General features: G+C 32.1%; 4 protein-coding genes and 1 non-coding gene across 6 annotated transcripts; 2 read left to right on the plus strand and 3 right to left on the minus strand.

Annotated features, from left to right (window-relative positions):
* Positions 1-6,562: 6,562 nt before the first annotated feature.
* Positions 6,563-10,024, plus strand: LOC124822820 (uncharacterized). The gene is made up of 4 exons (XM_047294890.2): positions 6,563-7,207; positions 7,474-7,662; positions 8,274-8,702; positions 8,823-10,024. The coding sequence occupies exons 1-4, from the start codon at positions 6,830-6,832 to the stop codon at positions 9,771-9,773; spliced, it is 1,947 nt and encodes a 648-aa protein (XP_047150846.1). The 5' UTR covers positions 6,563-6,829; the 3' UTR covers positions 9,774-10,024.
* An 853-nt stretch (positions 10,025-10,877) lies between these two features.
* LOC124822823 (histone acetyltransferase) lies at positions 10,878-13,052 on the minus strand. Its single transcript, XM_088107135.1, has 4 exons — positions 12,846-13,052; positions 12,658-12,772; positions 12,386-12,500; positions 10,878-11,613 (listed from the first exon to the last, which is right to left on the minus strand). Exons 1-4 carry the CDS (start codon positions 12,944-12,946, stop codon positions 11,087-11,089), a joined length of 858 nt encoding a protein of 285 aa, XP_087963261.1. The 5' UTR covers positions 12,947-13,052; the 3' UTR covers positions 10,878-11,086.
* A 5,575-nt stretch (positions 13,053-18,627) lies between these two features.
* LOC124822819 (ENTH/ANTH/VHS superfamily protein) lies at positions 18,628-21,260 on the minus strand. The gene is made up of 2 exons (XM_047294889.2): positions 21,001-21,260; positions 18,628-20,918 (listed from the first exon to the last, which is right to left on the minus strand). The coding sequence occupies exon 2, from the start codon at positions 20,887-20,889 to the stop codon at positions 18,931-18,933; it is 1,959 nt and encodes a 652-aa protein (XP_047150845.1). The 5' UTR covers positions 20,890-20,918; positions 21,001-21,260; the 3' UTR covers positions 18,628-18,930.
* Positions 21,261-23,179: 1,919 nt separating this feature from the next.
* On the plus strand, positions 23,180-23,252 carry TRNAR-CCG (transfer RNA arginine (anticodon CCG)). Its single transcript has one exon. It is a non-coding gene; the product is annotated as a tRNA-Arg (tRNA).
* A 1,500-nt stretch (positions 23,253-24,752) lies between these two features.
* IAA29 (indole-3-acetic acid inducible 29) lies at positions 24,753-26,541 on the minus strand. Of its 2 annotated transcripts, none has more exons than XM_047294888.2 (4): positions 26,143-26,541; positions 25,558-25,817; positions 25,382-25,472; positions 24,753-25,270 (listed from the first exon to the last, which is right to left on the minus strand). In XM_047294888.2, exons 1-4 carry the CDS (start codon positions 26,406-26,408, stop codon positions 25,210-25,212), a joined length of 678 nt encoding a protein of 225 aa, XP_047150844.1. In that variant the 5' UTR covers positions 26,409-26,541; the 3' UTR covers positions 24,753-25,209. The 2 variants fall into 2 exon arrangements, with proteins under 2 accessions (XP_047150844.1, XP_087964147.1); XM_088108021.1 differs by having other exon boundaries at positions 24,753-25,288.
* Positions 26,542-27,440: the final 899 nt, after the last annotated feature.

Below are 27,440 nucleotides of genomic sequence, written 5' to 3' on the forward strand. Positions count from 1 at the left end.
GACGTTTTATAGAAACATGAACCCTTCATTCGATTATTCTTGTCCATTTTAGTAGGAACAATATTAAAAAAAAATTCTTTCAAACTAACCATTGAAGAGAAATAAACGTACATTATAAGTGTCGTGAGAGAAAACCATGGTAGTGATTCCTTGTCAGAGCCATGAGCATACTATATAGTGTACACAGATTTCTATATTCGTATAGTCAGTGGTGTATCAACAATTATCACATACCATAATATGCATGAAAGTCATCTCCTGAAAATTAAATGCTCATTGACAATTAAATTAGGCCGAATGATGCATATGAAGTCAATTCGATTATTTAAATGATGCGGCACGACATGAATCATGTATTTATTATGTGAGTTCGGTTTGAGGTTAGCAAGCCAAGGGGTGTCTTTAGCAATTTGGAATGTCTTTATCTTCCTTCACACACTTCTAAACTTTATTATGTGCCATTCATCTTGCAAGCAACAATGTAAATTTATTAGTTGTGCTGTTAGGTATTGAAAACAGACATGGTTGTTCTTTCGTGGTACAGTAGTGATGTTTCGGTTTCAAACAGAAGTTGTATGATTTTGGTGTGTATTTTCAAAAAGCCATTGATAACCCTTTTAATTAATTTAAAGAATGCGTTTGGTATGACATGGCGGCCATTTCAGATCCAACCATATCCCATTAGACTTGAATTCATCTCACCTTCCCTCTCATGTTATCAAGGAAAATAATTATTAAATAATACGTAATTATTATTTGTCTCATTTTATTAATTTATCTTATCTTTCCTCTTGTCCGTATTGTGATATATTTTATTATTTATGAAAAAAAATCACATGGATAATCGGTTTTTCAAACTTTAATTAATTAATAGTTAGTTTTTTATTTAATTCTGACGGATGACAATTTGTGGAATTGTAACATCATATGCTAAAGTTAACTAAAAACAACCAAACATATTCATTTAATGAGAAAGTTGTGAGTAAAATAATACTTTATATTAAATACATTGAAGATTTTTAAACAAGCAATCAATGAAGCATGTAACATTAATCATACCGAGTAACCCAATGTACTATGAGTAGGCTTCTTGGTCATGGAAGAGTTAAGGCTCTTGCAAAATTAAATCTTTACATAGTTTCAAAGACACTGGTATTTACTTGTTTGATGAACTTTTATGTAATTATTAAGAAAAATATTTTAAAGATAAATTAAAAGTACTTTATGTTTAAATTAAAACAAAGTCTCTAAAAAAATATTATAAAGTTTTTTAAATTATATTTCATATATAAAACAGTTTTGTGATAGACTTTGATATATTCATATATTATATTATTTTGATTAAGTTGTCACCTTGACAAAGTTAGATAAAAAAAAAAAATTTGTGTAAGATAAATTCTTATGGCCTACTAGACATATTATTTTTTACATTACATACTGGTTTAAATGAGAAATATCTTCTTAATTTTGACTACATAATATTTTTCTTCGTGCAAGATCAATATAAACAAAGTTAATGTCTCAGATAAAATATCAAATTTAAAACATATATTAAACATTTCAACGTAATATTCTCTCCTATAAAATATCCATGTTTACAAATCATGATAATTCATTACATAAATACTTATAATCAATATTTATATGTATATATTTACAAAAATTACAAATAAATCAATTAAAATAATAAACCAAAAAAAAAAACTAACAGAAAAAAAAATAGTTTGAACCAAAACATGAAAAAGAGAAGACTTAATTATAGTGATATCTTTCACTTTAAAGGAAATAGTGAAGAGATAAGGATCAATTGTAGCACTATTTTCGTATGAACAAAAATCTTCTTGTTTTAGCAAAAATAAGTCTGAGGCTAAGTTTGGATTTTGTTTCTTTTATTTTCATTTAAGAAAAAATATTATAAACCAATATTACCTAATCAACTTACAAAACTCAAAACATCTTTCAAAGTATTTATCGAACATCAATATAAAATTTTACAACTTTTATAGAGCATACAAGATTTAAATAGTTTTAAATTCCTCAAAATATAGATTACATTCTTATTAAATTCATAAATCAACATATAACTCAAGTTCAAATTCAAAACAAACAATTTGATCAACAACTTTTACAACCATACAAACTTCAAATACTTCATAAAAAAACATCAACATCACACCATAACTTTTACAACCTCAAAATAAAAAATTATTTATCAAACTATCCAAATTTCATATCTTCACATTTACAAAAGATATAATTTCAAAATCTTTCATCAAATATTATTGCATAAAATATATACTAGTGTGACAAACTTGCATTTAGGCAGTCCAAAATTCAGTATTTTCAAAACCATGGAAGTTTCACTCAAATGGTAAGGCTTGCTTAAACTCTAAGTATAAATTACAACTTTACTCATATCATAATAAAGCTAAATATTTTTGTAAGACTGTCATAACGACTTCAACATACCACTATGATTATGATCTAACATAAAATCATATTTATAAAAAATACCACATACACAAATGTACTATACCTGGCAACCGACCGGCTGTCAGACAAACTAATAAGGAAAGGTAAATATCATTAATGATCAATTAATACATTTAATGGCCATATTAAATGCGAATATACGCTATTTATGAGTGATTGACAGGTTATATTGTCCAAAAATATACTTCACTAATGGTTAATCAATGGACTTGACTGCCACAAGTCCTATAATATATACAATTGTTATACAGGTACAAATATCCTTTTTTATCCTAATAAAATATAGACTTTTTTATGAAACATATCTGACTTGAGCGTCGGGGTGTCTTTTGCAAGTCAACAACAAATTGGAGTGTATCACGTTCTCGAAGAGGGTTAAAAATCAAAAGAGAGCAGAACAAGGAAGGACGACCGACCCTCGGACCAATTCAACCAAAACAAAAACCTTTAATTCTATAACATGGATAATGACGTGAACATTTGACACGACACAAACACAGACACTTTAAGAAAACATACATATACTTATTGGATAATTAAGAATTATTTAGTTTAACAATTAATGTTTATACACTCAAAATCATCTATAAATAAGGTTAGTTAACTATAATAATTTAAACACATAATCACCTAATAAAAAAAAATCTAATCCATTTATTTAATACCAAAAAGTGAAAACTATTTATCATATAAGATTTTCTCCTTCTTTGTATAATTATAATATAACTGTATTCAACAAATTTACAAGTTTATGAAATTTTATAAAAATATTATTTGTCTTTATTAACATTGTGTTTGAGTCATATCATAAAAAAAACAAGAGAAATGTCTTCTAAATTGGACACTTCACTAATACATGTTGTATGAGTGTTATACGCGTATAGATGAATGATACTATGAGACATGTGAACACACCATTTGTAATATCTATAAATTATGCGCTTCAAATCATTAAAAAAAACAAGTTTCTAAACCTACAACAAAAACAATAACCAAAAGTATAAAAAATTACCAAAAAAAAAGAAGTAAAACACAGATCACAATTTCACATGTGATTAAATATGTGTTGACATTTGACAATGTGTACTTTTGACACATAACATAACACTCTTTCATCAAGTATAATATATGAAAATTACTAATCCACCTCCACTTATAATTTAAACAACTATTTTATTTATTTGATTTTTTTGTCATTTTAAATCTCAACAACCATTCCATTTACGAAAATATTCATACTATTTTTCTTAATATACAAAAATGTCACTCATAAACAACTCTACTACTCTTCTTATTTTACAAAAATGTCATTCAGATTATTATTATATTATTATTACGATTATAATTACTATTATTATTATTATTATTATTAATATCAATATATATATATATATATATATATTATTATTACTATTACAATCAATATTAATATTATTAGTATATAGTATTATTAATATCATTATTAGTATACACTATTATTATATATATTACTATTATGTATTAGTATATTAATATATAATAATAATATACATTAATATATAATAGTAATATGTATAATAATAGTATATATTCATAATATTATGTACTAATAATAATAATAATATTTGTAATAATAATAATAATAATATTATTATTAATACTACGTACTACTACTAATAATAATACTAATAATTTTAATTGTAATATTTATTGTTAACTTCTTGACCTATTTCTAATTATAATAAAAATTAAATTCAATGGTCTTAAAATAAGTCAAAGTACTAGTTTTGTACATGCAAAAATTATCAACACTAACTCTATAAAAGATATAAAAGAAGTAAAGTAAAAAAAGTTGTTCGAGTAAACTCATTATATTTTTCACCAAAATTTATAAAAATGGAACATATTTTTTTATCAATTTATAAAAAAAATGTTTATTTGAAGAAACGTTCGTTTTTTATAAATAAAGTTTAAATAGTTAAATATTTTATTTAAATAATAAAATATTTATATTTGATCTCAAATACTACATTTTATATTATATATATATATATATATATATATATATATATATATATATATATATATATATATATATATATATATGCTAAAATACAATTCGTGGCATTGGCAGGAGAGGAAAATTAGTGTTTATGTGGTTTCAAACAGATTTATTTTATAAAGTTTGACTGTGTTAACACTAAAGTATTATTATCCTAATTTTTTATTGAACTATTTTTTTCTTTAATATATGATATGCTGCTGCTGTTATATTTTATGTCTGTTTGTTTCCTCATTTTATTCTTTATTCGTGTTAGAATATTTTAAATTTTAATTTATTCTCATTCTCATTAATATTAAATTAACGACACTTTTTAATTTATTATTTTATCTAATTAATTTTCCACGTTAATTAAATCTAGTTAAATATATCATAATTTTTTTCTTTTTTTATTTTCTTTCTATAAACTTAAATATTTTAATTTTTCACCTCTTTTCCATTTCTTTTCTGCTTCAATCTGAACAAATCATAAAAATAAATTATTAAACTTAAGATATGTTTACAATAAAATAATATAAAAGTGTCTTTTCAAACCGCAACACTATAGTAGGAGAAGAAAGAATTCAGAAATATTGTCTCTTTCTATGCGGAAAAGGCAGATGCAGAACCATTGGATATATATATGCATTGCCATAGCCAGATCAAAATGTAAGTAATTTAACTCTTCAGTTTCCCAAACACCAAACCGAAACTTCTCCAATTTAATGCTACTTTTCACTGTTAATTGGTCTTATTAAAATAATTACCAATTATTTAATGTATTTCTAACAAGATATGAACATCACTCAAACAGCATAATTTGACAAATTTTTTTAATAATAAGGATAATAAAGGTTGAGTATTATAATTTCTGATGTTGATGAATACGTGTATAGTAACTGATTGAGTCATTTTCTTCAATGAGATTATCGATGCTATGGTGTGGACTTCCAATTCATGGGCCCATTTCGATACTTCACGGCCCAATCAAAGACTGCGCAAAACACAACTGTGATAAACCCACTACATTTTAATACACCAAATAAAAACCCTACTCGGATACCAGAAGACACAGATAATTTCACATAATAATAAAAAATTATGAAAATATTCTTTATGCTTTATTTTTCCACACATCCTGTGTAACAGGGAGAATTAAAATAATTATAAATAAAACCAATATTATTTTTACTAATTTATTTTAATTAAATAATGTCTTTTTAACCATCCAAGTGAATGTCTGGGAGCTTGTTTTTATAGTTTCCTTAGAAAAGGAGAAAAAGAATATGCTGTTATTCTTTGAAGGTGATGATGCATTGGTTAAGAGAAAAGAGAAAAGAAACAACATAAGCTGAAGGTGAATTTGTGTGGCCATTTTCTTTTTCAAATTGATTATACGAGAAACTAATTCTGCATAATTGATCTTACAAATTTTGATTCATGGTATTATTATATGAATAATTGCAGTAATATGGGAGTGAAGAATGTGAAAGTGTGAGGATTTTATCCATGGAGGCTGAGATTTTTATCTGAAAGTAAAGGTAGACGTGTATGGCTCTTCTTCACCAACCGACTCTCTTTCTTTGCTTTGCAAATTGCTCATCACATGACTCGTGTCACATCACTCTATTAACAATCGATGCAATATTACCTCAATCATCATCATCATCTGCCATGTGTAAACCTCCTTCAACCGTGGTCGGTTCTGCAATTTATAGCAACTAATCCCTTCTCTTAGATTCGTATCTTACTCATGTATTCAAGACTTTCAACCGATTAAGATTATGTTTGCCAAAACTAGTTCATAAATTAACTGAAAGATGAAAATAATTAAGTACAATTTATGCTAATTCATTATAAGTATTTATTAAAATTACTTATCTATTATCTAATTGTAAAAAGTCCCGAAATCATTTTTATTGGTCATTATTTTGTTTTCTTTTTTGCTAAAATCTCAACGTGGTTCACAAGTCAGTTTAATCGATGAAATACATAGATATATATGTATGTATGTATATATATATATATATATTTGGCAAGCGTGTGTTGATGCAAACTGTTGAAGACCGTGGCATTCCGCTGACGCGGAAATATAGAAACTGAGAACTGTGACTAATTCGCTTTGACTCCAAAAGCACGTTCTCTTCTCTTCTCTTCTCTTCTCTTTATTCACTCCTCATTTCACTTTCCAAAACCACACCACATATATACAAACCCAACCGATTCTACCTGTCACTGCCCAAATTAACTATCCCTGTCTTCAATCCATGGTTATTCCTCCGACCAAACACAGCATTCAGCGTACGGAACAACGACATGTCGCCGATCAAGTGCTGGGCCACCAGGATTTCCGGGCACGCCAACAACCGCGAGCTCAAGGTTACCCAACTCAAGCTCCAATTGGGTCTCTTCGGAACCACCCTGGGTTCCCCAAACGACAAGCTCGCCTTCGAAATAACAGGAACCGCTACGAACAAAGAAAAGAAACCTTCCAATTCTTCCAAACAGAAAACGACACCTCTCTCACTCGCTCCTTTCTCAAAACGACGATGTTCTCACGCAACCTCTTCCTGTAGGTCCATCAGTTCCAAATCCCCCTCTCTAACATGGGACGAGCGCGACCTCTGCGCTTTTCATCTTCTTCTCAAAGACAACCCCCTCGATGTTTGCGACCTCGCATTTCTTGTCTTATATGTAAGAACAACCACCACTGTTTATCTAATTATCTAATTAATATTTCACTCTTATTGTTTTATCGTAAAATGTTTGTTTAAAGAAATTTGTAGTGTCGTAACACATGTAACGATGTTTTTCGTGTCTTATTATGAATTTCAAAAATATGTTTAGAATAAAAAACCGGAAGAAATGCGGAGGAGGGTATATAATCTGTTTATTTGTTTATTAATAGATTTTTTGTCTTTGTTTATATAAGGGAAATAATGTTTAAAAATGAAATGCAGGGAGAGGGCGGTGGGGGAGAAGCGAAAGCGAAGATGACGGTGGTCGGAAAAGCGGAAATGAGCGTGACGGTGGCGGAGCTGGCGGGGAGGGAGGAGAAGAAGACGAAGTCCAATTCTCATAATCAGTTTCAAAGAAGGCTTCCAATCAAGTTGAGGGTCAATGGTTTATGCATAGAAGCTACCCTTTTGGTACGCTGCAACCTCGTTTTCCTTGTTGATTATTTTGCTTTTAGTAATTATTAATAATTAATAAAATTAATTATGTGTGTTATTTGCCCCTTCTTGGTCAAACCCCTTTCATAAGCACACACATAAAAAGTGGAATGAAAGTCTTGGTTCCTTCATTGAAATTTTCCATGTTTACTTGGATGGATACAAACTCATCAAACAAAACCACTCATGTCATGTCCTATTTTGTTGTTTCAAACTCGTGACTCTCCTCGTTCATTTCTCTGGCAATTCACTTTTAGAATAACGTGATTTGACCGTCGTTAGCGAAGCTTTTGTCTTTTCCTTTTGTTTCTTTATTTTAAATTTAATAGTTTGTGGCTGATATTTGTGAGTCAAATATAACTCTTTACGTTGTATGAAAAAAAGTTACGGCATCAACGTATCATTAATTTTGTTTGAATAAGAATAGAATACGACAGTAATAAGTGAGATGTCTGTCGAGAACAGCACTTAATTATTGTTGTGTGTTCTTTTTGAAAAAAAGAATTTGGCAGCCTCATCTAACCCAAAAAGGTTATACAAATGTGGTGACAACATACAACTTCTCACCGCTCTGCTCTTTTTAACAGGTCTCTATAAGGTTATTGAAGTTGAGAGATTCTGATTCTAAGGGTGACTCGGTTTCAGCAAAACCCTTTGAAAACAGCGTCCAGCCGAAGAAGAAACACGGGATTATAGAGAAAGTAAAGCATTTCACAAGCTTGGGAAAGAAAAACAATGGCAAGATTGACGAATCAAAACAAACCAGTCCTTGTGACTCGGATAGATCCCCCATGTTTGACTCGGATGACTCGTCCAACGATTCCAACACAAGCAGTGCTAGCAACAACAGTGGTACCCACAACACACGGCCAACACTCACAAAGGGCTCTGAGAGATTTACAACCTCAGACAGAAAGACCCGTTTGCAGAAGAATAGAAGCCTCAATGGGTGGAACTTTCAGACACCCACTACTGACAAACAACAAACTCAAACCTCGTATCCTGGTCCTTTCACGGTGTGTTTCATTCTTACTTTGTTACCTCATTTTTATGTTTAACTAATGGTTATCACTGCAAAGGTCCCTCCTTTTTTACCAACTAGATAGTTACTAAATGGTTTTGTTTACTTATGGCAGAAATCAAATGAAGTTTATCCACAAGTATACCAGAAAGGCACTGCAAAAAATTGGGAATTCAGGGAGATTAAAAGTAGAGATGGGAAGGCAAAGCTGAAAACCAATGTATTTTTTGCTTCCTTTGACCAAATGAGTGAAAGAGCTTGTGGTGAGAGTGCGTGCACGGTTTTAGTTGCACTCATAGCCCATTGGCTTCACTCAAACCATGGAATGCCAACGAGAGCGCAATTCGAGAAACTCATCACACAAGGTTCATCAGAATGGAGAAGGCTATGTAACAGTGATTACTACTCGAAGCTCTTCCCAGATAAACATTTTGACCTTGAGACGATCATCGAAGCCAATCTAAGACCTCTTGTTGTTCTGCCTCGGAAATCGTATACGGGGTTTTTCTCCCCTGAGAAGTTTCAGTGCTTAAAAGGAGCCATGTCGTTTGATGAAATTTGGGACGAGATAAAGATGAAGGTGGGTGATCATGAGCCAAGAATTTACATAGTGAGTTGGAATGATCATTTCTTTGTGTTGAAGGTAGAAAGAGATGCTTACTACATCATTGACTCTTTGGGGGAGCGACTTTTTGAGGGGTGTCAACAGGCATTCATATTGAAGTTTGATGATTCGAGTTTGATTTATAAGAAACACACCACAAAAGAGGAGCCTTCAAAGGGAGAAAGTCGTGAGATAATTTGTCGTGGAAAAGAGTGTTGTAAAGAGTTCATCAAACGCTTTCTGGCGGCTATACCACTTTGGCAAATGGAGAAGGAGGAGAAGAAATGGAGTGTTTCAAGTCCCTATCTTCATCGACAATTGCAGATCGATTTCCATTATAGCTCTTCTTCTTCCTCTACCTCTTCTTCTTCTTCATCATCATCATCTTATTCTTCTTCTTCTTCTTCTGTTACTTCAACTGATTCTTTGTGGTCTCTCTTATCAAGTGGAACATTGAATTAGAAGCATAATCATCAAATTATTATTCTGATATATCACCCACGGAACACGTGCAGAATCATTCGAGTTTGATGACCCTCCTAACTTTGTTGTTGTAGGATTGATGCTTATAAACCTTTGACATATCAAATTATGTGTCATGTTACAATCTTTTAGATTAGATATCGAAGATTGTCCTTGAGCAATTGCCAGGACCAAAATTGATAATTCACAATAATTTAGTTTTGGTGGCTGCACCTCTTTTTTGCTGACTACTTTTAAACCTTTAAAACTGTGCCATTGATTTTACTGAAATTGAAGATCAAGAACATTATAAAAGCATCATTAATTCATACAACAGTTATCCTTTTTTATTTTTGATTAATTGAATGGATTTCAATTAAAAAACGAAAGAAATCTCACTGCAGATGCCATGTAATTGTCCATAACATTTCATTTTTTAATCAATTTTTTACCGTCTAAAACTTAACATTTGATCCAACTACTTTTTTGGACATCTTGCCCTGCAAATTTTATTTTATCACTTGTTATATCTATCATTTTATTTGTCCTCCTTCATTTTTTCCTCCCTGTTTCTCTTGTTTCTATTATACATCTAAAAATAAAGTGTATGTTTATAATTGGATATATATATATTAGGATTTTAATATTATATATTGGGAGATATGAACTTACAAAAGCTATCCCAAAATGTAACTTTATAGACTTGATTGAAGTTTGTCTTATTCATGAATTATTATTTTAGCATCCAGTTCATATTTCAACAGGCAAGTGTCAATTATCAAGTTTGCTATGAACCACCCCAATACCAACTAAATTTACACTACCTAACCCTTTGTTTAAATAATGTGATGGAAAATGGATAAAAAGGGAACATACCATTCATGTAAAAACACAATGATTCATTTGTGTCTTTTCACCAATACTCGTGTCTACATCTAAACCATACATTTTCACAAGGTGGTTCCACTCATTCGTTTAACTATAGATTTCAACATTCAAATATATTCGATATCTGGTACCCGTTGATTATGTTCTCTGAATATTTCGAGACTCGTCAAAATACCATTCAACCGATATTTTAGCAACTCAATAAAAGACCGATACTTAGAAATACAAATTCCAATATTATAATATGATAAAACGATAGTTTGCATTAATTTTAACAAACAAATCTAGTCTACAGAGAGACCACGGTTTCTCAAAGTTAGTACACACCCAATCTAAAGCGGAAAACAAACCTTAAAACCCACGTCGGTTGTTGTACTGCCATTGGTTGCACTCTATGCCCTTGAAGCTACATACTTTTTTCCCCTTTATAAGGGTTTCCAACAATTAAACCTGCTTTTCACTTCAGTTTCCCGAATGTGACCATTTTCAAAACTAGGGTATGGTACACTACTAGATGGTCCTAACCTCAATGATAGATCACACTTGTTTGTGCATGGATTCTCAAAATCCCCATTGAAAATGAATGATTGGGAGCCCCCACTTGAAGAGTTGAAGTTATGGGCTAGGGGACTTTCAGCACCAACAACAGGGGTAGATCCACCGGTGTGAGAAACAGATACATGTGACACGTTGAACCCATGTCGAGACTCGTCCAGTTGAATGTTATTACCATAGTACAAAGGATAAACTGAAAACAAATTTGGTGGTGCTTGATGTTCCACGCACTGTTTTTTACTGGTTGAAGCTACATGCTCAGACACATATTGCGATTTTGTTGAGAGATCATGGAAGAGATTGCGAACCTCTTCAGTGTTGCGATTTAGGTAACAACGTTGGTTGTTGGGCTGACTCCTTGAAGCTTTTGTCAGAGAGCATCCCAAACTCAGAGCAGCTGAACCATAATAATAACAACAATGGAAGAAGGAAAAGTACACATAACACGTGTGTGCAACAATTACCACCGATTAGAGCATTTTAGATATGAGCAAGTCCAAGAATAACTTGCGTTAATAATAGCTAATGTAAAAAAATATTTGTTGATAGATTTTAGGAATGAGAGAAAGTACATACATAGAAAGAACAACAATGATACGTTCACAACTTCATTTAAACATCCAACTATTGCCACTATTGCTAAAACAAAATTTGGAAAATGACAAAACCCCTTTCAAACAAACATGTGTTTGCATATTTGTCAAGTGGAAGAACCTATTCCACGGTTTCTACTTTTTACATTGGAATGGTAAAAATCCGTTAAAGGACATGGCTTTCCAAACATATTGCTTAGTCCTAAAAGTCATATAAACCTATTTCAATTTTAAATTTACAATCTTGGTTATGATCATAGAATTGGAGATAAACCAACCAAACAAACAAGGCAAGAGTGTTTCTTTCACTTATTTTCTTGCCTAAAAATTCCTTCTAACTTCATTCGAACCCAAAAAGTGTTAAGAAAAAAATCCTTTACACTGCCTAAATTTACAGTACTTCACAAGTGCACTTCCTCCCTTTGGTGCTAAAAGAAAAGAGATAAACCCTTGTGGAAAATCTTCTCTTCTCTCTCCCCACATCTATTCCCTTTTTATTTAAAAGGTGATGAACAAAAGTTGAAACCTTGGACTTTTTTTTTATTTGATGTGAGAGTTGATTATAGTAAAAAATACCTTCGATGCAAGGTCGCAGATACTCTCCAGTTTGTGTGTGCTCATCACATCGAATTATTGTATCAATGGCAGCATTGGTTCTGTCCAAAAGAGTTGCAAGGTCCATATATTCCACCTGCCCAAGAAAATAATTCCAATTATTATTACGACCACTATCGATTCAACACCAGACAAGCTTTCATCCTCGTAAGATGTTTTTCTCAAAAAATAAATAACCCTCAAATAATTTCTGTGTTTCCCTTTTTAAAAGGGAACAAGGTCGGTTTGGTTACCTCGGAATTGGCTTTGGAGTAAATAATTTCCTCTGCCTTGAGGACAACAACGGGAAGCTTCTCTTGATAGTCTTTCTTCTTCTTAGTGGAAGAGGTATGTATCTCGTTGACAACCCTACAAAAGAAAAAAAGATAGTGAAGGTGAGAAATTAGAGGAAGAAGAAGTGTGAGAGGGAGAAGAAAATGACCTGAAAATTTCTTGAATGAGAGTTCCTCGAACGGGTTGGTGTATTTGACTGTGCCATGTTCTTTTGACGCAATCGTAAGGTTTGGGAGCTGAACGGGGCATGGTGGTGATTAGAGAAAAACAGAGTCCTCTGTTTGTTTCATGAAAAGAGACAAACTATAAAATGTGAATTTTGTGTGATGTTAGTGGGTAAGGGTAACTCAACTTCTACACTGTACTCTGTCTTTTGCTTTTTCTTATTTCTTCTTTCTTAATTACTTCTCCACTTCCAAAACAAATTAAAAAAAAAAAAAAAAAAAAACACTTTTGTCTTCACTGTTCACCTTTTATCCTCTTCTCACTGTCGGTGACCCCGAAAACAAATACATTAGTGTTGTATCACTGGTATAACACTGTTTAAGAAAAGACAATAAAAAAACAAAAATAAGTGTAAACGTCTCTTCTCTTAAGGGCAATAAAAGATTCATCCATAAATTCGGAATATGTACGAGAATTGGGACGGTCTTCCCATATTTAATATTGATTAATATTTATAATTTTCTTTTATAGTTTAGACAATAAATTTGTTTTTTTTTTATTTTATAAAAAGTTTAATTTTAGTATATTCAGTGCTAGTCAATAATCTTGTCAATCACTCCTTTATACTTTTCTTTTTAGTTGAATTGTGTGTACTTAGTTTAACTCTTATATGTTTTGATACTTAAATTATCTGTATCATTCAGATATGTCAAAGGTACTACTGTACTAAGTGAATGATATAATGGCGTAATATTAAAATTTTAAATTCATAATAAATATTATTTTCTATTTTTTATCTCAAACTTATATTTATAAGTTTCAAAATAAATCTATAATTAACATAGTTATAATTATGATCCAATAGTAAAACTTACCTCAATCTTATATTTACATATATTAGCTTATGATTAACATATCATAATTATAACCTAATAAATTTTACTTATTAAGTATTCCTAATAAATAAAATTTATTAGTAAATTTGATTAGACATCATACTTAAAATCACACAAAATTTAAAATCATATTTCGTGGACCACCTGTACAAATATATAGTAAAAACTATTTTATAATATTTGTATAATTTTTAAAGATTGTATTTATATTGATTGACTCGCAAATTGATAAACTAAATATTAATAGAACAAAATTTTGTATCCATAATCAATCCATCTTTTACAAATCAAATGTAAAATGAACTAAATCGTACTCACAAGTTACTTTAAAGTTATAATATTTTTTCATGTTCATCAGTTTTGGTATTAGAAGAACAATGAAATTTTATTTTATATTTATATTCATACTTAATTGATATTAAAAAATAGAAAATTTCTACAATGAATATCGTAATTTCATTCTACGCCACAGACTGTCAAAAAGTAATTTATTTCGAATACTATTATTGAAATGTTTTATTTTGAGATTGTTTTAATGTTTAAATAGTTAATTTTAAGAAAATTTAAAAAGTATTTGTATAATTTACTTCTAAAAAATAAAAGATAAAATATAACTGTTTTGGACTCTTGTTTTTTTTAATCTATTCAACTTGATCATCCTATTATTAGATACTCAATGCTATCCCTTTTTTTGTTAGCACATAAAAAAGAAGAAGGAAGAGAGTTGAAGTTGGAAGTTTGAGAGTGTAGAAATTTGAAGAATTATTTTCTTAAAAGAGTGGAATGCTTAACTTTTTTTTCCATACAAAGCATAAAAGAAAACGCATGAAAAATCTTATGGATGACAATATAATTAATTATATTGATTAAAATACAAAATAATTAGTTGGTTTTGGCTTTTCACACTCAATTATGCAAGTTCCATTTTCTTCTTATTATAAGTGTAAATAAATGGGTAAAATAGCCAACAAAACTTAATAATAAATTAAAAATCTCAACAAATTAATTTTTACTATATTTATCCTTTATTTCTATTCTATTCTTCACATGTTTATTTTTGTTCCTTATATTTTTCACCTTTTTTTTCTTCATTTTTATAGCCATTAGTTATCCAAATATATGAATGCTACCCTTTCAATTTGTTTTATATTAAAAAATAGTATGAAATCAAAGTATTTAATCATAGAGAGAAGACAGAAACTGTACAATAAGGATTAAAATTAATAAACACAATATAATATGCAAACATAGAAAAAATAAAGTAAGAAAATTCAATCATTAATGATTATTAATATGTTCTTGTATTACTATTGCAACCAAAACGAAGATGAAGAATAAAAACAACAGTCTAGCATTCGGAAATGGGAATGGAAATGAATGCAGTAGAAGCACGTATAAAGAACAAACAAAACTCTAAGTTATGTTAAAAATAAAATAAAATAATCATTCAAACTATTAAAACATTAATGATGTATTAAACGTAATTATTTATTTTTTAATCTTTTTATATTTATATATTTTGAAATAAATTTTTAATTATTAATTATTTAATTACGGTTAAATTGATGATAGTCATTGTCTTAAATTATTTAGAATTTTTAAGATTGGTTAATATTTTTTTGAAGTGATTGTTTGATTATCTTTCCTAAACTTGCAATCATAAAAAGAACTTTTTGGGGAACGACTGTTTGATCGGTCATATGACTGACTATATGGTCATTAGCTACATTAATAGTTAAGAAAATACAAGAAATCTTATAATAGTTAAAGGTTGTTTCATTATGCACTTTCAAACATTTTAGTCCGTTTCAAAATCTAATAAAGAAAAGACTCCGTCAAATTTCAAAATCTAACGAAAAATGAAAAATTATTTATTGAATTTCACTGATAAAAAAATCTTTTATCACATTTCAAAATTTCACATAAAAAAAGTTTTCATTAAATTTCGGAATTCAATAAAAGAAATAAAAAAACCTTTATTAGATTTTAAAATTTGATTAAAAAATGGAAAAACTTTTATGAAATTTCGAAATTTAACAAAGAAAAAAGAAAAAATCTTTTATGAAATTGGATAAAACACAAAAAGTAGGCTTTTTACATAATAAAATGATTGGAAGGCAGGTGAAACAAGTATAGTTAGTTATAAAAGAGAATTTATTTGAAGAGTGATGAAAGAAGAGAGAAGTGAAATTGGAATGTACATGACCTCGTACTCCTCCAATATTATTAGTACTGAAAAAAGAATATCCTATAAAAAGATGCTTCATTTCAAATTATTCTCAAAGCATTACGAGAGTTATGCTTATTTAGTAATGCCCACAAAGTATGGTTTTACTTTAATTCCTCTGTTCCTTACTTAATATGTTAATATTTTATTCTAGCAGGTAAGTTTCTAAGGCTAAGGTACGATCCTTCCTAAAAAGACATACCAAACATCTCTTATTTGGCCACAAATATAATGCTTTTCCAGAAATTAACGTAGAAAATAAAAGTTATGACCAAGTTCTGATACATTTTTTTATTGAATTTTCAGTGTTATTTTTTTGTTATATTTTTAAAATATATTAAAAGATACTAATTTTAATATATGTTAAAATTATTTTAAAATATATTTTCAAAATTATAGTATAAAAATACCGACAAATAACCTGAAATCTGTTATAATCTTTCCATTTCTAAGGCCAATTTATGAAATCCACCAAAAAAAAATCCCATTCCTTTGGTTTTTCTTCGTTAGTTGGGCTTCAACATATTTAATATGTAGTGTTTGGCAACTGATATCACGTCACGTTGAGTTTCAAAATCATCATAATTCATAATTGAAGGAGATGTATTTTAGGGGTATATTTGTAAAGGAACACATTCGAAAAGGTGGATGCACGAGAATCCTACGTCTGTCGTAAAAATATATAGCTTTTTTTGGTTCACCTTCCTCCTAAGGCCTATTTCTATACAGAGTCAGACCTATTTTTATAAAAACTAATGATACACTGAACATATTTTTATATCCATTTGATATATTATAAAAATAATATAAAGATAAAATAATCATAAAAAAATAAAAATAATAATAAAGTATAATATCAAATATGAATGTTTATCTAATTGGGAAATGCGACAAACAAAAAACAAAATAGACGGACAAGTCGATAAAGTTCTATCACAACAAAACTATAAACAACCTTTCCGTCATTCTCTCAAATTTTACTTTTCTTTTGGCACGTACTTTTCAAACTCAACTTCTCACTTTTATTTACTCCCACTACTTCAATTAAATATTCTCAATATTCTACCACAAACTACTTTTTTATCCACCAAAACAAACTAAACCGTTTCAAGTTATCCTCATTCTATATATTTTAGTAACTTTCTTCAATCTAATACTTTTAAAAATATCAATAATTAAAAATAATCTGGTATCAAAATTACAATTGTTAGTATAACCAAAATATAATCTCTAAATATGTATGTACGCATTGGCAGTTGACCGGGAAAATGAATTGAAATATAAAATCACAAAACCATTTTAAGCTCGTCAGCGGCTATCCAATCCAACTGATTCTTTTAATCGTTTCATTTCATTTACTTCCTCTAATTTATTTTTTATTCTAAAACAATTTATCAAAGAAATGCATTTACTTTTATAGATTATTTCTATCTTAAAATATTGAGTCTTAAAACATAACTTATTTTCATACCAAAATAAAACAGAAATCCAAAACTTCGAATTTTTTTAGCCCATAAAAAAAAAAGTAACTCAGTTGAATATCTCCATTCACTCCGCCTATAAAAGTTAATTAAATGAACCAGATCATGAGACCGGGTTCGTTACCACCTACAATTCATGTTAATACAAACAATAATATCAAGAAAAATTAATAGAACTTTGTTGTGTTCGTAAAAATCTTGAAATGATTGATTAAAACAAAATCCTCTTTCGCAAGTTTCGTCTAAAGTAATTTGGAAATTCCACGCAGAAAGCATATTGTGACTTTCTAAAATAAGTTTAACAATTATCGACGAACTTATTAATCAAGTAATCAAGTAATTGAAACATACAAAAAATCATAAACAACTTTCCTAAGGTCGAACATGTCTTTGCTGTTTACCCATTATCTATAGTTCAAGAACAAACTCATTTAACAGTCACCATCATATCGACTGCAGCAAGCAAGCTGATACTGTTACTAAAGGTGCTATTTTAGAAAATTATAGAATCATAGGTTGTCATATAACTCGCATTATTTAAAATTTCACTGTCCGATAAAATATCAACGGATAATTGAATGAAGATATTACAATAACTCTGCATCAGTACACAAGCTGACAAACTATACAAAGGAAAGAAAAGCTCCAACAGGCCACAACGCAACCAGCTAACAAACTCACAGCAGCAAAACTTTTCCCATACCAACCGCAAAGCTTGAAGAGAGAAACAACTACAGCTTACAGTGACAGACGGTCTGTCTGTCTTCTCTCGCCATTTAGACAATTTTCAACCAAAGATCTAAAAGAAATAGTTTCAAAATTCAAACGGAAGAGGTATGAACGATAGGAAATGAAGAGTATGGGACAACCATATCGATGTTACTTGACATCTAATTATGGTACATAGAAAATATCAATGGTGAAGCAGTTAAATTAGGTGACCAAAGGTAAGAAGAAAACAAAAAATGTGCAGAGGTTGAAAATCTATTCCCTAATATATCAAACCAAGGAACTTACTAAGATATCTAACCCTAACACCACTATAAAAGAACAACTACTTCCGGAGTACCTCCGATAAAGTTTAAGAATAGGCCGTCAAGGCAGGTTCCTACAGGATGAAACATTATTTGGTATAACCAATCAAGATCATCAGCACCAGCATTCAATAAAAATTTACAGTAGTTAATCGTTTGTTTTTTTAAGGAGCAAAAAGTACAAAATCGAGAAGAAAATGCTAGTATTACAAAATACAGAGAGACATCACAAATGAGGTACACATCTCCCAGGCATCAAAACCCAACACGAATTTGTCCCTTTTAACTCAGTCCCCTTGGCATCCTCGCAGTACTAATGTGCAGATCTCAAGAATAAGATGACATCATTTGAAACAAGGAAAACACTATGTCATAGTAAAAAATAAACGAAACAACCTATAGATATGTGACACAAAAAAGGAAAGGGATATCAGTAAGGAGTTTGATAATACCCGGCTGGAGGCCCCATTCCATTGACTGGGGGCATTCCATAAGGCATCATGGGCATGGGGCCTCCGGCATAGTATCCAGGGCCACTCAGTTTGGCCAAACTAGACTGGCCTTGCATCCCATCCCTTGCATACTGATGCCACACCTGCTGCTCCTGCACAAGCAAATGCTGCTTCTTCTCCATATCAGCCATTTGGACATAGGACGGGGGTGGAATGCTCAAGGATGCAGCAAATGGATCCTGATTAACTGGCTGCACAGATCCATCTGGCGCAGGGAGAGCCAAAACAGGGGTTGTAGTCTTTCCCGGTCCTGGCAATGCCACACTGCTTGCACTCCCCCCACTCAATTGGGTAGTGCTGACATGCTGCCTGACCATTCCTTGATCATACATGCCAGTCAACAACAGAGGATCCAAACCACCACCTAAAGCTGCCTTCTGCTTCGACAAATTGCTTGCGGTCTCTACCAATGCCAATTCCCAATCAGCTTTCCCTGGCTCTGCAGCTGGGGTTTGCCAGGCTGAAGTCACTTCTGGTTGTCCATTTGAAGGGAATGCTTCCCATGATCCATTTGCATTATTGGCAGGCGCACCAGCAAACAGTGCCAAAGCAAACTTATTCCCCTGGTCATCTGCAGTGACTGTATCATCTCTCAGATTCACCAAATCCTCTGTAACCTGCGGCTGGGGCTTAGGCTCCGGCTCAGGTGGAGGAGGAGGGGTATAATTCTCCGGAGGAGGCAATGCCTTGATTTCGTTCATATCTGGTGCCGGCTCCTCCTCTACCTTTTCTACAGGTGGAGCCTCCTCTTTCCTCTCGGGACTCTTCGGCCTCTTAGCCCTATCCCTCACAAACTCCTCCAACGTCTCAAGCAACTTGCTGGTAATCCTCTGAACCTCAGGGTACTCCGAGGACCTAGCCACACCAGTATTCTTACACCAATTATAAAAAGTAACAAGCTCATCAATCTGCTTAGCCGCACTGGCATAAGCATCAAAAGCCTTCACGCAATCGGCATACTCCATATCAAAGAACTTGTCAAGCAACACAGCCAAAACCTCACATATATCAGCATACAACTGAAAACTCTCCTTAACCACCGGATACAAAGCAATCAAGACCATCCTACTATTCTTCGCCAACCCAGTAGGCCTACAAGCCAGAAACCGATCCAACAACCTCTGCAAATGGCCCATCTTACCAAAAACCCTCTCCGGGGTCATATCCCTCAAAGGAGTCACACTCACAACACTCCTCTCATCTCCCCTGCCCACCGATTCACTCATGTCCCCAAAAGACCTCGTCCTCCTCATCCCATTATCATACCCATAGCTACCTTCCCCTCTATACTCCCCACCACCGTAGTCATACGGCGGCGACCGGAAATTGTCCCTTCCGCCAAACCTATCATCAGCACCACCGCCGCCGCCAACACTACCACCACCGGCACCGGCGGCGGTGCTTTTTCTATCAAACAGCATCAACTCAAGCCTCTGGTCAAGATACATGGCATAGGTCCTCACAAAAGCCGAGTGATCCCAGGAGCTGGAGTGAGCCTCGTCTCTAAAATCAGACATATTGAGGAGCCGTGTTCCTCTGCGGGTGGCGTAAAGGATCTCCTCCTGGAACAGAGGGGGACCCTCGTTCATGAGCCGGTGTACGAGCATGAGCGCCTTGAGCGCCACAATCCAGTCGCGCGTCTTCCCCAAACGCTTGGACACCGCGGAGACGCATGCGTGGACGTAGCCCCGCGAGTGCGACATGAGGTTCAAGATCTCCCTGACGTACTTCTCGCTGGCGGGGTCGTCATCGTGGCTGGTGGCCTTGACAACCGCGACTTCCATCTCCGGCGCCATGTTGCTGGCGACCTTCGCAATCCCTATGCTGGTCTGGTCCTTCACCACCCCAATCGCCTTCCGGATCGTCGTGGGAGCCATCGCAAACCCCAACCTTACTCACTCACACACTAAACCCTCGCTGAATTAATCAACAAATTTTGGAAAACCAGAAATCCGTTCAGTTTGAATTGATAAATCCTCAGGACTTACCTGAGCACCTAGATCCGCGTGAAATCGGGTAGAGGGATCCGATTGGAGGGATTCGGAGCTAGATTATTGGAGCGTGGCGTTCGGGTGAATAGCAGCGGAGAATAAAAGGGTCCAAATGCGTGAACTCCGTGGAACCCTGTGATCTGTGAGACTCTCAGATCTGCGATGAGAGAGAGAAACAGAGAAGAGAAGAGAAATACAAAAGTCTGTTCTTGTAAACTCTAATACCAATAGCTACCGCCTACCCAAACTCTCTGTATCTGCAGGAAGGGTAGGGATTCTCTGCGACGCGTACGGCTTACGGTGACGTGGACAGCTTTCCTCCTTCTTCATACCCATTTTGTTTTTTATATTGCCGTTGCGATGTGAACACGTGGAGCCCCATTGCTGCTGTGATGAGGTGGGTTCCACTTCCTGAAGTACAACTAGCAAGTCGTCGGTGGGATGTTGAAATCTGAAATGCCTTGGATTCATCCCAAGCAACCAATGTTAGCATTTGTCTCCTGTGTTTGCCTTTTTCTCCTTATTTTCCATTTCATTCCTTTTCCTTTTATTCTACTGTCTCTCACTTCCATTTTCATTATTTTTTACTTAAATAACAATAATTATAATAATAAAAAATCACATGAATAGTGCTTAAAAATATGACAGTGAATCCGGTCCATCAATGTACTCATATTAGATCGGGTTTAAAATAATGTATTTTTTAATACAGATCAACTTTTAATCTGGTTTATAATTCAATTCCTCCGGGTGGTGAATCAAGGTGAGTCACTTGATTTCTAATTTAATTTAATTATTTTATTAATTTATATTTTAATATTATTATTTATATATTTTTGTTTTGTTGTAACGAAGAAAAAGAAAAATATATTATGAATTTATTTATTTAAGACTCTAATACTATAAATAAATAAAAATATATAAAATTAATTCATTTAGAAGTTTTATTTTTCGATTATATTTAAATTGTTTGGTTCTTTTTGTTTTGAATTGTCTTTAAAATTTAGCATCATTTTATTTGAATTATAAAAAAAATTGTAATTAAGTGAATGATTGAGTCAACCGTTTAACCTACCAATGTGTGGTGAGTCAGACTAAATTCAATTTTTTTGTTCGTTGATAAATAAAACGGATTAGGTTAACTCACTAAGTAAATTCATAGTGAACCAGAACCAATCGAATCGAATTACTGTAAGAATATATATAATCTTTATTCATGCAAATTATTATTCTTGGAATAATCAACTATAATAAGGTGATAATTAAAGATGTAACTAACCGCTTCCTCTGAAATTAAACTTGTGCTTCATTTAGTGCTCATAAGTTTGTCCATTGGGATAAAAAAGTCAAGTTATATAATGAATGAGGCAAATAATACTTGTTAACTACAGCATATCCGTTAAAATCAATAATGTTTAGTAGAAAATTTTAAAACTATAAATATTATAAAGAATACAGGTAGCAGTGTTCACTTGCCAGCTAAAAAACGATGGAAAAAATGTTTTTAATTATGTGCATCTAGATCACAGCTGATTCTGAACGAGTAATTAGCTGTTGAATACTAATCCAACTCATGCTTTCTATTGAATTCTATTTTGACTCTTTAAACCATTTCTTTGGTCGTTGGAGTTAAAATTGATTCAACAACAGTTATTAAAATCTAGACTTTGAATTTCTGTTTCTTTTTCAACAACGACTTCGTATCCGTTGGAGATCCATGTGACCAAAGGATAGAAAGTGGAAACAATCAACCAATCCTTTTTTTTTTTCAGGTATTCTGTTTATTGAATTTGATTCTCACTATTTTCTATTTATTATTATTTGCTGAAGGTTTTAATTAATATCTTAAAACTGTGTGCTAAAAGTTTTATTTTTATAGTAAACTCTTAAAAATTATTTTTTTAATGAGCCTTTAAGCGGATGTTGTATCTATTTAGCTCAACACTTGCCCATAGGTTGAAAGTTACTTAAAATATTAAATCTTAACCCCTTTATGCATATAAAATATTGACCTCTTTTATCAAACAAAACATCAAGTCTTAATCTAATAGTCATCAAGTTAGGTCGCTGGGCAATGATGAACAACCACTCACATCTTTACATGTAGATGTGGATAACTCATCTTAATCTAAATAATATATAAAATACATTTTGATGTTGAAATACAGCATGAAAAGGTCGCGTGGCCTAATGGATAAGGCGCTCGCCTCCGGAGCGGGAGATTGTGGGTTCGAGTCCCACCGTGATCGATCGACTTTTTAATTTTTGATGATATATTTATTTCCAAGTTTTTTATTAATCAAAACAAATTGAATTCAACCAATTTTCAAATGTCAACAGAAACTAAGAAAACATAGTGAAAAGACTTTCACCGTGTTAAGTAATTTATATTAATTTTTCTTCTTTCCTTTTTTAGCTTTTTATTTGAACTGAAAAGATTTCAGTTTTTTTTGAGAACGATGGAGTCAAAGGGAGTAAGACATTTCAGAGAGATAAAATAAATAATAGAATTGTTTTATCTGAAAACACTCTAATCAACCACAACCACTGTAGTCAAAGTGGATGTGAAGTTAGGTATCTACACTTCAATGACAATTATATTCAATGGCGTGACATATCAGAGAAAAAATTGTTGGAACTAAATTTGTGGTGATTTTAAGGCTGCCATTACTCAGTTTAATTTAATGGACAAACGAAAAAGGGGAACCAATAATAGACAAAACAACTGCATGTATAAAAGTAAAATATCATACTTTGTTTCTTAAGAAAGAAAAGTGTATTGTTCGTAGTCGAACATTCGGCCCTATCAATTATAGTCTCAAAATAGTTATCTAACACACTAATATAGGATACTATTTATTGGGTATCTACACTACTAGGTTGTAGCAAGTAGGATGATCACCGAACACTTTGTTATGGATGGACTATTTATGATATCACATATTGTATTTATAAAGGAGTAAGTTTAATGTTACATACAGTGGATACCAATGATCGAATAGTGAATATTATGTTTCGTGAACCAAAGACTACACTGATTATCTAATAAGCATACTCCTCACTAGAACAGGGTGCCGCGCCACCTACTAATACATATGCTTGTTTCGGGAAGACATTATCGCATTAGGTAATTTAACCAAAAATAATTGTCGTTTGTCACATATAAGTTGGTCATTGGGTTCATGGGCCAATAGACTCAAGAGACCCATTCAAGTTCACTTTTTGCAATAATTCAATTTTAATTAGAATCTTTAACCAAAATACTAATTTGAGTGTCAAATAATCTTATGCAAAAACTCCATCTTTCTGTAGAAGACGAAAGAAAACGAGTATCATGAAGTAGAAGTACGTGAAATGAAAAAATAATTTACCAACTCCTTAAGAAAAAAAAAGGTTTAAACAAGATATTACAATTTCACTACAATTAAACTTATGCAAATTACATACCCATAAATGGTTCCTTATTAGTTTTTCAATTATTTCCACTTTAATATTGTAATTTTTAGATTATTGTCAATCATTTCAAGATTTTGTGCGAAACTGGCATCTTTTGTGACTTGAAAAGTAGTACAAGAATAAACAACTTTGTTAGTTTAATTGTGACCAGAAAGGATACGTGTCTAGCATTTAAATAAAAATGGAGTAAAATACTAAAGGTATAACTGATTACATATAAATAATTGTAACTCTTACTAAAATTTAAACAATTAATGTTACTAAATTGAAAGCATTTCACCAAAAATATCAAGTGAACAAAACAAGACATAACCAATTTACTGTGTTGAAGACAATCCTTGATCACAAAGAAAAGTGTGCAGTGAGTTACAGTAATTTGTATGGGAAGAACAAGGTTGTGGAATCACAAACTAGGTAAGACAACTGCAACACATGTCTCACTGCTGTTACTACTGGCAGCAGAGGAATGCCTTTGGATACCAACTTCTTGATAAATACTTCTGCTACCTTACTATAATGCAATATTTCTACTGATACAAAGGATCACTCAGAAAATGTGAAAGTGCGATCAGGTTACTTGTGACTGAAACGACACAAAGTTATTATTAAAGAATTAAAGTTGAAGCAGTTACTTGAAATCCAACTTTTCATATATATTGAGGCTTTTGCTCTCTACAACCTTTTCAAAGCAAATACTTTTTCCCCGAAGGGAGCACCATAAACAGCATCATAGCAAAATTATAAACTCTATCAAATAGTTTCACTTCCATTCTTCAGTAGCACCAAACGCCGCACTGTATCAATAAATGATCTGCAAATCGACAAAGTGCTGTTGTTCTTTAGATACCTTAACATCATAATATTCCCAAACTCTCACTTTTTTTATCCAAATAATCAATCTATATGTAAAATATACACTTACTGCCATGGAACATGTCCTACTTGCAGCCAATCTCCTTGCTCGTTTCGAAAGGTGAGTGTGTAACTTTCTCCAGCCTCCTCCAATTTTTGGTCTGCATAAATATAAAGTGTATGGACAAAATCAAAAACAAAATCCACTGTACACACTAAGAAAAAAATGCAGAACTATTCACTTACATTTAGCAAACATGTTGATCAAGGCGTTTGTAAGTGTTTTATACGAGTTGAAAAGCCTCAGATTGATTTTCCTTCCTATGGTTACCCCTTCCATGTTAACTTTGACATATAAAGAGTTTGGTCCTCTACTTTGATTCCCGTTAGCTTGAATCCTATCGTTCCTGATTTGGCCTCTTGCAGGTTGATGCTGATGAAGTTCTTTCCTCCTCCATGACTTAACTGGTGGCCACCCCACCAAATGGTTTTCTTCACTACGGTTCCTGTGTATACATGATAAAAGTAAAAGTAAGACATATATATAGCTTCTCATTTTTAGAAAGTTTAATTCTCCTGTACTGAGAACAAAACAGTGCAATTATTCTATGATCAATTGAAGTTTTATCTTGATAATATGTATAATACAAATATACTAAAGGTCAACTAAGTCCAATTTTGATAGAAGAACAACACATATTTATAGAACTGTATCTGAGTGTTGTCTTTTACCGAGAGGTGTGTATATATGATCCAAATGTTAATTTCTACTTGGGGAAGCTACTTTTAGAAGGGTAAGAAAAGCTGGAAATAGAAAGAAACAGAACTTACTCGTTGGGTGTGTGAATGTTTCTTCTCACTTTTTGACTACGGTCATCTTCTTCATTTGGCTGCCCACTCCATACTAGTAAAGGGAAAGGTTTCAGAAAACGTTCAAAGGACTCTTCAAAGTTGCGCTTGTGTTTGACATGCTTTCCACTTTCAGAACCGCAACTGGGTCTCCATAACTCTGAACTCACTATTTGTTTGGACTTGCTGAGCTTGAATTCCTCGGCGGAGTTGTGAGTGGGGAGAGCAAGACCTAACTGAAGTTCCATATGCACGTGGTATAACGAAGAAGCTACCTAGGATATATGCAACGGGCACAGTCGAACATTTATATGGGCTATTCTCAAAGTTAGATATAGATCACTCCTAGCCTTCTCAAAAGTTATTGAGATTATTATTAGACCTTTGAGACTTGCAATAAGTATATATATATATATATATATATATATATATATATATATATATATATATATATATATTTATGTGTGTGTATGTTCTTGTGTGCATGTGTGAGTGAGGCATAAGAATGAAAAGGACCACTGTCTTATGGAAGAAGGATAGTTAAAGACAACATGGAAGGTGGGTCGGCTAAAAGTGAAGCAGCATTATAAGCTAGTTGAGGAATGAGAGCACCAACGTGCCACAACCACTTTACCCGCTTTCTTTTAGTTGTCTCAATTTTCCTACATGTGTCCCCACTACACATATATATTCTCTCTCTAGAAGTTTTTTCATTGCTTTGGTTAATTATTATATACTTAGTATAATAATAATCATGTATTAATGTTTTAGGAAACTATCGCATTCGTTAAAACCGTAATCGGGTGAAGATGATCATTCTGAAAAGATTAGAGATTAGGTTCATCAACTGGAATCTAATCTTGGAAACACGATGTGTTGATATCCATTTCAAGATAAATGAGACACAGACAGATAAGCAGAAAGAATGCAGAGATAGATATATATAACATAATATAATGTGATATAATTTTATATTATTTATCAAAACGGAACAACTTGTATTTGTTTATGATACGATTGGTTTTCTTTTTCTTTTTCCAGTGGAATCTCTTTATAGCCTAACATCGTGTGTCAAATTTTGTGTCGCCTCCCTCGGATTCTGATTAATGATGTTGAACTTGTATCAAACTCATGTAGCAAACGAAAAATACGATTTGTGATTACGGAAGAGGTAGCTTCCAAACAAAATAAAAAATGTTTAGCAGTTCATGCACCTGTTGATATTGTTTGCTAATAAGTCCAATGTGTCGGTTGATGTCCGTCAAACGTATCATGATTTT

This window comes from Vigna umbellata, chromosome 2 (assembly GCF_029865625.1).
Source record: "Vigna umbellata cultivar VRB3 chromosome 2, Vumbellata_1.0, whole genome shotgun sequence".
Taxonomy (NCBI): Eukaryota; Viridiplantae; Streptophyta; class Magnoliopsida; order Fabales; family Fabaceae; genus Vigna; species Vigna umbellata.